The sequence below is a fragment of the Narcine bancroftii genome, chromosome 4 (genome assembly GCF_036971445.1).
Source record: "Narcine bancroftii isolate sNarBan1 chromosome 4, sNarBan1.hap1, whole genome shotgun sequence".
NCBI lineage: Eukaryota > Metazoa > Chordata > Chondrichthyes > Torpediniformes > Narcinidae > Narcine > Narcine bancroftii.
Window position 1 is genome coordinate 7810833 of NC_091472.1, and position 17258 is coordinate 7828090.

At 45.9% G+C, this 17258-nt stretch overlaps 1 protein-coding gene across 6 annotated transcripts in view; it reads right to left on the reverse strand.

Moving 5' to 3' along the window:
* Nucleotides 1-17258, reverse strand: part of adgrg6 (adhesion G protein-coupled receptor G6) — a 174685-nt gene that overhangs the window by 64767 nt on the left and 92660 nt on the right. For all 6 annotated transcript variants that reach the window (XM_069930713.1, XM_069930716.1, XM_069930712.1 and 3 more), the window contains 5 exons: nt 16389-16480; nt 7859-7911; nt 5439-5498; nt 4104-4246; nt 1696-1810 (listed from right to left, as the gene is read on the reverse strand). In XM_069930713.1, the coding sequence (XP_069786814.1) occupies nt 1696-1810; nt 4104-4246; nt 5439-5498; nt 7859-7911; nt 16389-16480 (463 nt within the window). The remainder of the gene's footprint in view (nt 1-1695; nt 1811-4103; nt 4247-5438; nt 5499-7858; nt 7912-16388; nt 16481-17258) is intronic.

Consider the following 17258-nt stretch of genomic DNA (forward strand, 5'->3'; position numbering starts at 1 on the left):
TGACTTGAGCGTGATTTTGGTGCACGTTTGATACTCTCGATGGACACAATGGCTGAAACTTGATTCTCTTAGTTTTACTATTTTGATCACAGAGTGGGAGCTACAAATGTCTAGTTGCTCATCAGTCATTGGGTGCATTTAAGGCAGAGATTGACAGGTTCTTGATTAGCCAGGGCATCAAAGGTTACAGGGAGAAGGCCGGGCCCTGAGGCTGAGTGGGGAAATGGATCAGCTCATGATTAAATGGCGAGGCAGACTCGATGGACAGAATGGCCTATTTCTGCTCCTGCGTTTTGTGGCCTAATAAAGGTTGTGACATATTTCTTTCAGAAGGTTGGGTGGATTGGGAATGGAACCATGGTGGATTTTGGCTTCATGAAAGCCCATAGTATTTTCTTACGTTATTTTATTCTGTTTTTATATCTTGTAGGAATAATATTAACATATTATTAATCTCTTATATTTGTTATCTCATTGCAACTTTTAAAAGGCGTTTGGACAGGTTCATAGATTCGTAGTTCTATAACGCTTTGACTCAAAGTCCATGCTGAAGTCTATCTATTGAGAAAGACATTTAGAGGAGACGTCAAGGGTAAGTTTTTCACACAGAGAGTTATGGGTGCCCGTAATACTTCCCCGGGGATGATGGTGGAAGCTAAAACATTGGGGGCATTTAAGGGTCTCGTAGATAGATACATGAATGAAAGGAAAAATAGAGTTTTATGTGGTGGGAGTAGTTTTTTCTAAGAAAGGATATATGGGTCAGCATTACATCGTGGGCTGAAGGGCCTCTACTGCGCTGTATTGTTCTATGTAAACTAGTGACATTTACTGGGTGTGGGCCTTGCCGCTCTGAACCTGCCAATCCATGTACCTCACAAAACCCCTTTGAATGTTATAATTGTAGCCCCTCTGCCACCTGCTCTGGCAGCTGGTTCTGCGCACCCACCACCCTCCACATGGAAACACTGGTCCCTCAGATCCTGAGCAGAAGGATAGGGGTTGAATATGGGCAAATGGGATCAGCAAAGGTAGGCTTTGTGGTCAGGCTGGACATGGTGGATAGAGACAGCTGCTTCTCCATCATACAAATCTATCAATCTGTTTTCTTATCCTCCTATATGACGGAGATAGGCCATTCAGCCCATTGAGTCTAAACCAGCTATCTCATCAGCCCTACTCCCCCTACTTATTAGAACCATAGAACATGACAACACAGAAACAGGCACTTTGGCCCTTCTGGTCTATACTGAACTTTTTTTTTGTCTAGTCCCATTTACCTGTATAGTCCATATCCCCTCAATAACTCTCCTATCCATGAACCTGTCCAAATTTTTCTTAAATGTCAAAATTGAACCTGCATAAAGATATAATGCTGGAGAAACTTAGCAGGTCAGTGTGCGTTATATAGCAAAGATCGAGAACCATAATTGACGTTTTGAGCATGAGCCCTTCATCAAGCCTGAAACGTCGGATTTTTTTTGCTCTATAAAGGACACTGTTTGACCTGCTGAGTTTCTCCCAGCTTCGTGTTTTATACCTGGAAGAACATCTTTCCATGAAGGATATTGGCAATATGGAATATTGCAATAAGAGGAGGCTGAGAGGTGGCAGGAATGTGCTTGATATTTGTTTTTGGTGAGGTTAAAGATCTACTCTCATTAAACCCATTAAAAAATGTTTGAAGATCATTACCATTCCCTGCTTGCGTTCTGCGCTGGATTTGATGAACAGGCTATGTAGATCGTGACTCTCGGTCTGGTTTCAAGCCACATGTAATTTTCAGGGTATTCGTCCGAGGGGCAGTTCTCTGTGAATAAAGAACATTAACCGTGAGTATCAATCAGGGATCAAGAAGGTTGGTTTTAATGCACCATTGACAGGGCCACCATTTCTCTTCCAGGTCTTATGTGAACAAATGCATGGAAGAACTCCCTTTTACTTAAGTTTTAATTTAATATTAGACATACAGTATGGTAACAAGCCAAGTGTGCATCACCTCACAGTTGTCTGCATTTAACTCCATCTGCCAGTTTTTGTCCCAGTCTCCCAGTTGCTCCAGATCCCTCTGCAAGCTTTGAAACCCTTCCTTGCTGTCCACAATGTCTCCAATCTTAGTGTTATCTGCAAACTTGCTGATCCAATTTACCACATTATCACCCAGGTCATTGGACAACAGACATCACAGATCCCGAAGGCCCACCAGGCCTCCAGTCTGAGAAGCAATCATCCACCTTCATTCTCTGTTTTTGTCCCACACAGCCAATTTCAAATCCAGTTTACAACCTCTCCATAAATACCTGAACTAACCTCCCATGCGGTGCTGCCCAATTTACACCCAATTCGCCTACACCTCCCAGTGTTTCGAATGGTAGGAGGAAACCGGAGCGCCCAGGGAAAACGCACGCAAACATGGGGAGAACGTACAAACTCCTTAGAGAGAGTACGTGATTCGAATCCCAGTCACTGTAAAGGCATTGTGCAAACCGTTACGCCAATCAGCTGAGTTCCTCCAGCAGATTGCATTTAGTCTCAATTCTTTATGGATCTTGTGAAGGAAGCTTGCTCCTTCAGTTTCCAGCCCAGGGTTGAGAGGGTTAACATGTGAGGAGAGTTTGATGGCTCTGGGCCTTTAGTCGCTGGAGTCTTGAAGGATGGGGGGCGGTGGGGGGGGGGGGGGGGGGAGAAGCTGATGGTAACTACCATAAATTGAATGTACTTGATAGAGTGGGCATGGAGAAGATGTTTCCAGTAGTGGGAGAGTCTCGGACCAGAGGTCACACCTCAGAATAAAAGGGTGTCCCTTTTGAACAGAGATGAGGAGATATTTCTTCAGCCGGAGAATGGTGAGTCTGTGAAATTCGTGGCCAGAAAGGGCAGCGGAGGCCAAGTCATTGGGTAGATTTAAAGTAGTGGTGATACTTCTTAATTAGAGAGGGCGTCAAAGGGTACAGGGAGAAGAGGACTGAGAGGAAAAAAATACCTCAGCCATTATTTGAATGGCAGAGCAGACTCAATGGGCCATATAGCCTAATACTGCCTTATTCAGTGGGTGTGGCTCTAATGGCTGATATGTATTTTCCAATCCTAGCCATGCTTGAGTTGATTGGTGGTTCTCCTCATACACTCTTTCCCTTCCATGATGCTAAAACATTGAGGGCATTTAAGGGTCTTGTAGATAGACATATGAATGAAAGGAAAAATAGAGTTTTATGTGGTGAGGGGTATTTTTTTTAAGAAGGGGTCTATGGGTCAGCTTACATCGAGGGCTGAGGGCCTGTACTGTGCTGTATTGTTCTATGTAAACTAGTGACATTTACTCGCGTGTGGGCCACACTGCTCTGAACCTTGCCAATCACGTACCTCACCAATGGAGCATTGAAGGAACAACGATATATTTTCTCATCAGGTTGGTTTGCAACTTGGGGGAGGGGACCTGCGGGAAGTGATGTTCCCATGCTCTTGGTGCCCTTGTCCGTTCAGGTGAGGCCAAGGGTTTGGAAGGTGCTTGGGGCGTAATATCAGTGCATTGTGTATAAGGTACACCCATGGGTGACCAGAACTGTACCCTATATATATGGTCCAAACTGTTGTAAAATGACATCCCATCTCCTGTACCCAACCAATGAGGGCAAGCATGCCAAATACCTTCTTCACCACCCTGTCCACCTCTATTGTCACTTTTAGAGGTCACCCTGATGTCTCTCTGTTCCATTGCGCACCCCAGGGCCCTCCCAGTTACTGTGGGCAGTTGTGGAGCGAGTGAATGTCCAGGGTGATGGAGTGAAGAAACCAAGGGAGCTGCTTTAGAATCGTACGGCCCTTCAACCTTCCGCACTTCTCCAGAGAGGAGCTCCAATCTGTTCAGTTTCATGATGCAAGGAACCCTTCTGAGTGGGAGGGAGGGGAGGGAAGGGGAGGTAGGGAAAGAGGGGGAGTGAAGGAGAGAGGGGGAGGGAGTGAGGGAGGGAGGGGAGAGGGACAGATGGAGGGAGAAAGGGAAAAGAGGGAGAGATAGAGAAGTGGAAATGGAAGGAGAGAAGGAAATGATAGAGAGAGAAAGAAAGGGAGGGGGAGAGAGAGGGGGGGAGTAATTCACCTACCTATGGGTTGCACTCGAATGTCAACAATAGACAGATTGTCTCCGATGATTGAAGATGTATTCCTCAGTCTTTCCTTGACCATTTGCTCCTCCAGGTGGATATTTTGGGAAATATTGTAATACAAAATGGCCAGGCAGTTATAGCTGAGGACAGAAAATGGTGTCAGAAACAGGAATCATTGCAGTTTGGATCAGAACATTGCTTAATTTTTTTGTGTTGGATGGCTTAGAGAACAGGGAAGACTCAGCCAGGTGAGAGGCATCTGCTGCTCAGCCTGGGAGTGGGCAACAGATTTATTTTCTTCAGATCCACTCATCCGCCGCTCAACCAACCAAATCTCAAAGGAAACCAGCTCTGGCCATTCCAGATACCTTTCAAATTTTGGAATCTCAAACTTGCTGAGATGTAGATTCCATGGGTGCAAATGGAGGCCCACAGAATCAGTGCTGGCACTCAGAGCAATGCCATCAGTATAGCACAGGGACAGTCCCTTCAGCCCACGGCATCAGTGCCGAAGATGATTCTCACATTAAACCAAGTCTCTGCTGCTTGCACCTGATCCATTTCCCGCCATCGCCTGCTTTGTCTGGTGACTGTGTGCAATGTTCAGATTTATTGTCAGAGAACATACATGATATCACATACAACCCTGAGATTCCTTTTCCTGCGGTCCAGGCAGAATTACCACTAATTGGTATTGCAAATTAAAAAACTGTACACAGCGTAAACGTATCAATAAATAAAGAACTATAAACAGATAAAGAAATGTAAACAAACTGTGAAGAACAGAGAGAATTTAACAAAACACGTTCCTGGGAATCTGGAGTCAACCAATGGATCATTATGTCAGAGATTATTCCATAAAAGATGTGAGTGCCATAAGGTACAATCGGAATACTAGTTTTTAATTTAGACATACAACATGGTAACAGGCCATTTAGGCCCACGAGTCCGTGCCACTCAATTGCACCCAGTTAACCTACAGCCCGGAATATTTTGAATGGTGGGGAGGAAAGCGAAGGCCCTGGGGGTGGGGGAAAAACCTATGCAGACACAGGGAGAACGTACGAACTCCGCACTGACAGGGCGGGATTCGAACCCTGGTCTTGATTGCTGGCGCTGTAAAGGCGTTGCACTAACCATGACAGCGAACGGGCCACCCCATTTTACATTTAAAAAATCTCAGGAATGTTTGATTCATCGAATTTGAATCCCTGTTGCGGGATTTGATCTACATCTCTGGAACTTCATTAAAACCAGTCTATTGTGTTTCCATAATCAGTATCTTTTCACCCAGATAGGAGTATGATATTGAGCATGTTATCCATTTGTTACCTTCTGTCTTTAATTGATCTGTAAGCGATATGATGAGGAGTTCCATTGCTTTTAAAAATGCTGTTTAATAGCAAAAAACAAAAATCCAGGTTAAGTTAAACATGCAGCAGAAAGGATTACGACAGGAACACTTGCACCATCTGAGTCAAGCTCTCATCAAATATAGGCCAACAAAGTGTCCTCTTTGCACTCAAAGGGAGCTCTGTGAGCGCCTCTCTCACTGCCTGCTCTCAGTACTCCCAGCCTTTCTCAAGCTTGACAGCCAAGGTCATGAGGCAAGGTTAGCAGAGCTGGGACTTTTCTCTCTGGAATGCAGAGGATGAGAGGAGACTTGATAGAGGTCCACAAGAGGATGAGAGGCATAGATTGGGTGGACAGCCAGTGCCTGTTTCCCAGGGCAGGAATAACAAATACCAGAGGATGTGTACAAAGCAAAGGGAGGGAAGTTTAGGGGAGACGTCGGGGTAGGTTTTTTTTACAAACACAGAGACTTATGGGAATGTCTTGCCAGGGATGGTGGTGGAGGCTGAAACATTTGGGGCATTTAAGAGACTCTTAGACAGGAACATGGATGGAATAAAAATATAGGGTTAAAGGGTCAGGAGGGTTTAGTGAGTTTTTAAGGAATATATGGGTTAGCCCAACATTGAGGGCTGAATAGCCTGTATTGTGCTGTACTCAGCCAGACTCGCTTCCACAGCCAAGTGTCAATCCTGGCTGCTTGTGTGCTCTTCCCCCTGCTCTTTCTTCCCTTCTCTCCAGCCTTATAATCCATGTGCCTACCTGCTTTTTACTCATACCTCAAAGAAAGCCTCAGGCCTGAAAGGTCAGTGATATATCTTTACCTCCTCCGGTCGCTGCGAGACCTGCTGAGTTCCTCCAGCATTTCTGTGTTTTTACAACTCATTTGCCTGTTCGATTACTTGCTGTACCTGCAAATGCTTATTTTTTGTGTTTCATCCAGGAGAACACGACCCAGTCCTCATCGAGCGGTCAGCAGTGGAGGTGGTGAAGAACTTCAAATTCCTCGGTGCCGGCATCTCTGAAGACCTATACTGGGGCCTTCTTGTCGATGCAGTGGGGTCACTGGGGTTGATGTCACCCAGTGTGGTAACTCGTGGTGTCACCACCCCCCCCCACCCCCGCACCCCCTTCCCATGGGCTAAGTGTACGAGTGTACTGAGCGTAGAAGAAACAGGTGTGTGTGCAGGCAGTGAGAGAGGCCCACACAGAGCTAACAAGTGGATGGTGGCGGCGCTAAGCGGGGCGGGGTGGGGGTGTACTCACTGGAGCTCATTAGAACACATTTGTTGTTATAATTAACTACAGGGACATTTTTATTAAAAAAAGTAATAAATTTCTGCTGAAATACTACACAAAAATTTTATAGACAATCATTTTGGTGTTACTCCCTCTCATGGTGTCACCGGGTGGGGTCTGCAGCTCCCCCAAGTGGTGCCAGTGTGTAGATGCCACTGTGAAGAAGGCTCGCCAGCGGCTATACTTTGTGAGGAGATTTGGTAAGTCAACAAAGGTGACCATTCTGACTGGTTTCATTGCTGTCTGGTATGGAGGTGCCCAATGCACAGGACAGGCCAAGACCACATCATGGGCATCAGTCTCAACTCCATTAAGGATAGCTAACAAGTGGAGATTGTTCAAGAAAGCAGGATAGAGGCATTGGTACCAAGAGGACATAAGTTTAACGTGAGGGGAAGAAATTTACCAGGAGGGGTAACTTCTATTTTTTACACAGAGGGTAATGAATATATGGAACGGGTGATTGGAGGAGGTGGTTGAGGCAGGTATTTATTGCAACATTTAAGAAAATTTTGGGTGGATACGTGTATAGCATGGGCTTAGAAGGATTTGAGCCAAACACAGGCAAGTGGGACATTTTGGTCGGTGTGGGACGGTTGGGCTGAAAGGCCTGTCTCTATGCATACAAGAGACTGCAAACACTGGAATCTGAAGCTAAAGTGCAATCCTGCTGGAGGAACGGCAAGGTTGAGCAGCATCCATGGGGGAGAAAGAACTTGTCTTGATGAAAGTCTCGGCCCAAAATGTCGACCAATCTTTTTCTCCCACTGATGATCCCCAACACGTTTATTGACTGGATCTTGCTCTCTTCCATCAGGCAGAACATGGGCTTCATACAACCATCTGTTATAGGACACTTGAGCAGGCTTCCCATTCATAAAAAATGATCCCTTGCCCTAGTTAACTGTAGTTTTATCTTTAACACCATATCCTGCATGTTTGTCTAATGTGAAATCATTCCCTTTACTCTCAGATTTCAGATTCATTGTTGGAGTATATACATCACATAGAACCCTAAGATTCATTTTGCCTGCAGACCCAACAATGAACAATAACCACATTCATAAATGATGAAATCCTGAGACTTTCCATCACCTCACCTGACATTGTCGACGGACATAGAGTAATTCCAGTTCTGCAGTGACTTCGTGAGCTGAAAGATAATTCAAAGCAACAAGGTCAACATATAGTTTGATCAACTGCATTAGTGAGAGCTCAGATTTCAGATTTATTGTCCGAGTACATACATGGCATCACATACAACCCTGAGATTTCCCCTTTCCTGTGGGCGTGGCAGAATTACCACTAATTGGTCGTGCAAAAAAAAATTGTACCCAGCGTGAACATGTAAACAATCACAAAACTCTGAACAGATAACAAATGTAAACAAACTGACTGTGCAGTACAGGGAGAGCAAATTAATAAAATTAATTAAGTGTACAAGAATCTTTAAATAAGTCTCTGATGGAGTTTCTCATTGAGGAGTCTGATGGTGGAGGGGTAGCAGCTGTTCCTGAACCTGGTGGTGCGAATCTTGTGGCCCCTACACCAGTGAGAACAGAGCGTGTGCTGGTGGGGTAGATCCCTGATGATTGCTGCTGCTCTCCGACGGCAGGGCTTTCAAAAGTGGGGAGGGTTTTGCCTATGATGTCCTGGGCTGTGTCCACTACCATTTTGAGGGTTTTACGCTCAGGGGTATTGGTGCTGCCATACCAGACGGAGCTGCAGCTGGTCAGCACACTTTCCACACACCTCTGTAGAAATTTGCCAGGGTCGCACCAAACCTCTGCCAACTCCTAAGGAAGTAGAGGCGCGTTACTCAAAGATAAACCTGTCATAGAACATTGCAGCACAGTACAGGCCAATGTTCTGCCAAACTATCTAAACCTACTCAACAAACTAACCCTTCCCTACCTCACACCTATCACCTCTATTTTTCTCATATCCACGTACCTGTTTAAAAGTGTTTCAAATGCCCCTATTGTATCAGCCTCCACCACCACATATGGCAATCCATTCCAAGCCCCTAATACTCTCTGCATATGAAACTTACCCCTAAGTTCTCCACTAAACTTTCCTCCCTTCACCTTGTGCAGATGTCCTCTAGTATTTGCCACTCCCGCCCTGAGAAAAAGATGCTGCCTATCTGTGCCTCATAACTTTGCAGTCCTCTATTAAAAGACCTCCCATCCTTCTTCGCTCCAGAGAGAAAAGTCCCGGCTCGGCTTAATGTTGCTTCATAAGACACGTTCTCCAATCCAGGTATCATCCTGGTGAATCTCCTCTGCCCCCTCTCCATAGCTTCTACATCCTTCCTGTAATGAGGTGACCAGAACGGAACACTATATCCCAAGTGTGATATAGCCAGGATTTGTTAGAGCTGCAACATTAGGCCTTTTCATAGTCAAACTCCACATGGAGGCCGGCTCAAAAGCCAAATGAAAAGGTATTTCTTACCTTTTTCACGCAAGCCCAGAAAAGTCCACTCTGATATCTCCTTTCAGGTTGGAGGTGGCTGGGGAGTTGATGTGGCTTTCAGGAGGTGTGGCTACTGGTGCCATGACGCCATACATATGCACCGAGCAATGGCTGACATAATCCCCCAGGCAGCTGTGGGCAACAAAGTCGGCCATTGATCTGCTGCTTATTGGGCCGCTGGCACCGACAAGCAGCAGTGAAGGCCAAAGTGGCCCGGTGAGTGCCAGAGGCCACTGTACCTTCCCTGCCAGCCCTCGCCGGCCACCCCTGCCCTGAGGAGGTCATGGAGGGAGAGGGGTGAGTGAGATGGGTCATGGGCTGGCAGCAGCATTGCATTCATATGCTTGTTGGCTGAGAGGGAGTGCAGACAGCATCTTGGAGCCTTAAAGGGCGCATTCATAGAGGGAAGTCTGCTGACACAAGGGCAGAGAATTTCCGCCTTTACTGTCGGGCTTTTTGACGATATTAAAGGACCTATTACCTCATGCCTCTTGAACTCAATCCTCTGATTAATGAAGGCCAGCAAACCATATGCCTTCTTAACTTCCCTATCAATTTGCCCAGCCAGCTTGACAGAGCTATGGATTTGGACTCCAAGGTCAAACCGATTAAAACAGAACAGAGATGTGAGAGGGTAAGAAAGGGCTCACAAAGGAGCTCAAATGCTGCAGACTTCCTGATCCTATTGGAGGTTGAGATATGGGGGCTCCAACACAGTGTATGAAGGGACACTCTCTTGCTCCTATTGTTAAGGGCAGACAAACGTTGAAGTAGATCATGTGTGATACATTTTCATACAGTATTATGTGACAATAAAAGGAAACTTTGACCTTGGTCACATTGGTGGATCTGGATGGCACAGGCTCACAGGCCGGAAGATCCTGTTACCCTGCAATTTCTCTGAATTTATATTTTTTTATATCACAAAGTGAGAAGATAGGAATAGCCTGCATTTCTATACCATCTTTAACATATGCAAGGGACTCCTGGGCACTTTGGAAAAAAGAGAGAACTTCTAATTATCCAGAGTCCGATTGTTCTGGAATCATCTAGCTGCCAACTCACTCAGTAGTCTGGATGTCTGGAGAGTGTCCAGACCACGGATGGGAGTGTCGGTTGGGATCATGTCCAGACAACAGATTAGGAGTGGGGATTGGGATTGAGTCCAGACCACGGATCGGGACTGTGGGTTGGGATCAACAACAGACCATAGATCCAGAGTGTGGGTTGGGATTGTTCCCAGACCACGGATTGGGAGTGTGTTTTGGGATCGTGTCCAGATAATGGATTGGGAGCATGGGTTGAGATCATATCCAGAATGTGGATTGGGGTTGTGGGTTGGGATCAACTCCAGACAACAGATTAGGTGTGTGGGTTGGGATTGTGCCCAGACCATGGATCGGGAGCATGGTTTGGGATCGAGTCCAGATCATGAATCAGGAGCATGGGATGAGATCGTGTCCAGAACATGGATTGGGAGTGTGGGTCGGAATCCACTCCAGAACATGGATTGGGAGTGTGGATTGGGATTGTGTTCATACAACAGATCAGGAGCATGGATTGGGATTGAGTCCAGATCATGGATCGGGAGCATGGGTTGAGTTAGTTTCCAGAACATAGATTGGGAGTGTAGGTTAGGATCAACCCCAGACCATGGATAGAAGTGTGAGTTAGGATCAACTCCAAACAATGGATCCAGAGTGTGGGTTGGGATTGTGCCCAGACCACGATCTGGAGCATGATTTGGGATCGAGTCCAGATCATGAATCGGGAGCAAGGTTTGAGATCATGTTCAGAACACAGATTGAGAGTGTGTGCTGGGATTCTGTCCAGAACATGGATTGTGAGTGTGGGTTGGAATTAACTCCAGACCATGGATCGGGAGTGTGGGTTGGGATTGTGTCCAGACCACAGATCAGGAGCGTGGGTTGGGATTGAGTCCAGATCACAGATCGGGAGTGTGGGTTGAGATTGTGTCGTGAACGCAGATCGGGAGTGTGGGTTGGGATCATGTCCAGACAGTGGATCAGGAATGTGGAATGGGATTGAGCCCAGACCACGGATCGAGAGTGTGAGTTGGGATTCTGTCCAGAACACAGATTAGATGTGACAGAATTGAAGGAGTAAGAGGGCAAATGGCTGAGTTATGGAAAAGATAGGGATTAGTAAAGAGAGGGTTTTGGAGCTTCAAGGGTCAATAAAGGTGGATAAGTCTCCTGGTCCTGATGGGATTTTTCTCAGGACATTAAGGGAGGTCAGGGAGCAAATAGCGGGGGCACTGACAGTGATTTTTCAAAGGTCACTGAGGGAGGGGTTGGTATCACAGGATTGGAGGGTTGCAAATGTAGTTCCGTTGTTCAATAAAGTCAGTAGGTGTAGGCCAAGTAATTAATGGCCAGTAAGTTTGACTTCGGTGGTGGGAAAGATTATGGAGGGTATTCTTGGAGATAGTATATATGCATATCTGAATAGGCAGTGATTGATTAGGGGCACCCAGCATGGGTTTGTGAAGGGAAAGTCATGTTTGACGAACCTTGTTGAGTTTTTTGAGGAAGTGACAAAAAAGGTGGATGAAGGTAGGGCGGCTGATGTGATCTATTTGGATTTTAGAAAGGCTTTTGATAAGGTTCCACATGGAACGTTAAAAAGGAAGGTTCAGTCACTAGGAATTAGTAGAGAGATTGTGACGTGGGTTCAGAGGTGGCTGGGAGATAGACAGCAGAGAATCATGGTGGACAACTGTATGTCAGGTTGGAAGGCTGTGATAATTTTTTGTCATCGCTATTCACAAGGGAAAGGGACATTGGGCTATACGAGATAAGAGAGGCAAACGGCTTAGTTATGGAAAGGATAGGGATTAGTAAAGTGAGAGATTTGGAGCTTCTAGGGTCATTTAAGGTGGATAAGTCTTCTGGTCCTGATGGAATTTTTCCCAGGACTTTAAGGGAGGTCAGAGAACAAATAGCGGGGGCACTGACAGTGATTTTTCAAAGATCACTGGGGGAGGGGGTGGTACCACAGGATCGGAGGGTTGCAAATGTAGTTCCATTGTTCAATAAAGCCAGTAGGTGTAGGCCAAGTAATTAATGGCCAGTAAGTTTGACTTCGGTGGTGGGAAAGGTTATGGAGGGTATTCTTGGAGATAGTATGTACAAATATCTGGATAGGCAGGGATTGATCAGGGGCACCCAGCATGGGTTTGTGAAGAAAAAGTCATGTTTGATGAATCTTGTTGAGTTTTTTGAGGAAGTGACAAAAAAGGTGGATGAAGGTAGAGCGGTTGACAAGATCTATTTGGATTTTAGGAAGGCTTTTGATAAGGTACCGCATGGAAGGTTAATAAGGAAGGTTCCGTCACTAGGGATTAATAGAGACATTGTAACAATGGGTTCAGAGGTGGCTGGAAGATAGACAGCAGAGAGTCATGTGGACAACTATCTGTCAGGATGGAAACATGTGACGAGTGCTGTGCCTCGGGGATCGGTGCTGGGTCCCCTGTTGTTTATCAATTATATTAATGATTTGGAGGAGGGGGTAGTTAACTGAGTAAGCAAATATGTAGATGATACGAAAATAGGGGGAGTGGTGGATAGTGAGGAAGGTTTTCTTGGATTACAGAAGGATTTGGTTTGTTTGGAAAAGTGGACTGAAAGATGGCAGATGGAATTCAATGTAGACAAGTGCGAGGTGTTGCATTTCAGTAAAAATAACCAGAATAGGACATATGCAGTTAAGGGGAGGGCATTGAGGCACGCAGAGAAACAGAGGGATCTTGGAATTATGGTACAGAGTTCATTGAAGGTGAATTCCCATGTAGACAGGGTGGTTAAGAAGGCATATGGTCTGCTGGCTTTCATAAATCATAGTATAGAGTATAGGAGCTGGGAAGTGATGCTGCGGCTGTTTAAGGCATTGGTGAGGTCAGGTTTGGAGTACTGTGCTCAGTTCTGGTCTCTAAACTATGAAAAGGATATAGATAAGGTGGAGAGGGTGCAGAGAAGATTTACAAGGATGTTGCCTGGCTTACAACATTTAGAGTACAGAGAAAGATTAAGGAAACTGTGACTTTATTAATTGGAGTGTAGACAGTTGAGATGGGATTTGATAGAGGTATTTAAAATTATGAAGTGCATAGATAGACTAGATGTGAGAAGACTCTTTCCCCTGAGGGCAGGGGAGGTAGGAACAAGAGGACATAAGTTAAGGGTAATGGGGAAAAACTTTAGGAGAAATGTTAAAAGATGCTTCTTCACTCAGAGAGTGGTCGCAGAATGGAATGATCTTCCAGAGGAGATAGTTGCGGCAGGGTCCTTTCGGTTTTCTAAGAGAAGGTTGGATTTGTACATGGATATGAGGGAGCACCAATTTAGTTGGCATAGAAGAGTTGGAATGTTCCACTCTTTGAGCAAAGAGTGGGAGGGGGGAACTAGTAGAGTTGTTCAAGTGAACTGGTGCAGACTCGAAGGGCTGATATGTCCTGTTTCCATGCTGTAAACTGTTATATGGTTATATGGGTGTGTGGGATGGAATCATGTCCAGATTACAGATTGGAAGTGTAGGTTGGGATCGAGTCCAGAAGACGGATTGGGAATGTGGGTTGGGATCATGTCCAGGTCACGGATCAGGAATGTGGGTTGGGATCGAGTCCAGATCACGGATCGGGAGCAGGGGTTGAGATCGTGTCCAGATCATAGTTCGGGAGTGTGGGTAGGGATTGTGTCCAGAACACAGATCAGGAGTGTGGGTTAGGATCGAGTCCAGATCACGGGTTGGGATTGAGTCCAGATCATGGATCAGGAGTGGGGGTTGGGATCATGTCCAGATCACAGATCCAAAGTGTGGGTTGGGATTGAGTCCAGAACATGGATCGGGAGTGTGGGTTGGCATCGAGTCCAGAAGATGGATTGGGAATGTGGGTTGGGATCGTGCCCAGATCACAGATCGGGAGTGTGGGTTGGGATCGTGTCCAGACCACACAGATTTGGAGCATGGGTTGGGATTGAGTCTAGACTGTGGATCGGGAGCATGAGCTGGGATCGTGTCCAGATCACGGATCAGGAGTGGGGGTTGGGATCGTGTCCAGATCACAGATCCAAAGTGTGGGCCAGGATTTCTCTTTGTTCCTTCAAGATTCCAGCATCTCCAGTTTTGGTATTTCTCAAATGGCAGATGGAAGTTAGCTTGGACCAAGTGCAAAATGATGCATTTTAAGGAGTTAAGTGGGGCAGGACATGTGCAATGAATGGCGGGGTCCTGCAAACTGTTATTCAGCACAGAGACCTCGGAATACAAGTACATACCGTATATCATGAAAAAGTTGATACCAACGTAAAAGTCAACCTCCTATTTTTGGCCCCAGCCACCCATTCATCGGAGCTCCCGACACCTTGACCATGGACTCTCACCTAGGCCCCAGCGACCCGCCCCCCATCAGAATTCCCAACGCCTCAATCTACTCAGGTACTTACTACAAGGTAAAGTATTATGAGTGCAATAGTCAATGCCATAAATTTATCATTAAAAACGGTCTTACAAACACAATGTTTACATGAGTATATACGATAGTTACATACAACACTACAGTGCAGGCCCTTCGGTCCTCGATATTGTGCCGACCCATATATTCCTTAAAAAAATACTAAACTCTCCCTACCCTGCAACCCTCTATTTTACTTCCATCTGTCTGCCTAAGAGTCCTTTGTGCGCCTAATGTTTCAGCCTCCACCACCATCCCCAGAGAGGCATTCCAAGTACCCACAACTCTCTGTGTAAAAAAACATATCCATTAAACTTCCCTCCCTTCACTTTGTACACATGTCCTCTGGTGTTTGCTGTTCCTGCTCTGGGTAACAGGCGCTGACCCTCTACCCTATCTATGCCTCTCATAACCTTGTAGACCTCGATCAAGTCTCCTCTCATCCTTCAAAGAAAAAAAGTCCTAGCTCTCCTAACCTTGCCTCGTAAGACTTATTTTCCAATCCAGGTAACATCCTGATAAATCTCCTCTGCCCCCTCTCCGTAGCTTCCACATCCTTCCTATAATGAGGTGATGGGAACTAAACCCAATACTCCAAATGTGGTCTCACCAGAGATTTGTAGAGTTCTCTGAAAGTAATCAAGGTGGTCAAGAAAGTCTAGGGCTGTCATTCTCATTGCCCCCCGTCCCCGCAATCAGGGACAGAGCACATTTAAGGTGGGGGGGGGGGAGTTGAGCAAAGGTTGAAATCAAAAAAATATTTTAAAGTTTTTCTTTTAACCTAGTTGGTAGGAGAGTATGGAAGAAATCAACTAAACTTGACTGCTTCACTGGGAAGGGGACTCATAAATTTTGAGCAGAATCCTAAGAGGGCCATAGCCAAAAAATAGGCTGAGAATGGCAGGTCTAGGACATGATTGTCTTCATGAGAGGGCACTTGAGTCCAGGAGTTATGATGTCCCATTACAGCTGTACAAGGCATTGGTGGGAAAGCATCAGAAATATTGTGTCCAGTTCCAGTCACCGCTCTTGAGGAAGAATGTGACTAAACTCGAGAGGATGCAACAATAAAAAGATTCAGAAGGGCTGGATGGCTTGGGTTGGAAGGAGAGAATGGGTGGGCTTGGAGTTTCATTGGAATGTAGGAGGTTGAGGTTTATACTGGGGCATGGATAAGATGTGTTACAGTGTTTTCCCCAAGATAGGGGAATCTAACCCTCAAGGACATATGTGAAAGGGGAAAGGCTTGAAGAGGACATGGGCACCAATTTAGTTGGCATAGAAGAGTTGGAATGTTCCTAGCTGTTGATTCCAAGCCTCATTAGAAAGTAGGCCAATTCTTAAAAAAGTTTAGACATACAGCACGGTAACAGGTCGTTCCAGCCTGTGCCGCCCAATTACACCCAATTGATCTACAACCCCCATACATTTTCAACAGTGGGAAGAAACTGGAGGCCTGCCGGGGAAAACCCACATAGACCCGGGGAGAAAGTGCAAACTCCTCACAGACAGCACCGGATTTGAAGCGGGTCCATGGCTCTGTAATAGCATTGCGCTAACCGTGCCACCCCTGCTTCGTTTTAACCAGCTGAGTAATCCATGTGAGCATCTCTCTGAGTCCCAGGCATGCAAGGAAAGATTAGCACTCGAAGAAAAGATGGACTGGAATGACCTACCCAGGTGGACACTTTATCCTTGAGATCTTCAATGTCTGTGACTTCGCTGGACCGATCGTAAACCATAAACTGCGTCCAGTAGAAAACGCCACCTGTGCAGAGATAGTGGTGGAGAATTTTACAGACCACGAGAGGACATTGCTTCTTCACCATGAACCTGCTGTCAGAGTCTCACTGCAGATGGTGAACGAACAAAATCATCCTTCAAAGTCACTTACGCCCCTCGCCCAGTGGAATTCCCTGAATCAGGATTTGGGGGGAACAGGCGGGTAGAGAGTATGGTAATAGGGGCCTTAATCCATACTGATTAAGTTGCCTATTTACTCTGATTCCATTTACCCATATCTTTCTAAGCCTTTCCTAATCGTGAACCCCCAAAGGTCTTCTTTGTAGCGTAGCATTACGAGCTCCCGTTTTAGTAAAATGGGATTATCACTGTTGGAATAGTATAGACAAGAGGGACTGAATGGTCACAGTTAACATTTAACATTTCACACAGGCACAACACAAGTCACAGCCAATTCGATATATTGAGGGAAGGTTTGTCACAGTCGGTTCCAGAAATTCAATACAGTTGCAAAGATATTGTGATTTTGCAAAGGGAGAACCTGCTGACTGCTGGAGAGAAAACAGCTCTTCTGGAATTCCGAAAGCATGTCCTGCGAATGACTGGGCATATTCTGTGGACTGACCAGTGCCAGAAGGATCTTCTTTGGGAAGCCAAGTGCTTCCACTAACAGTGGAAGTCCCTTGAAGAGACCAAGGGTCTTGGAAGCTTCGTGGAGGCCGCCCAGTTCGAGTCTTACCTAAAGGACCAGGAGTGTTATGACCACAGCTCATGTGGACGGACATTTCTTCAAAGGCAACGCA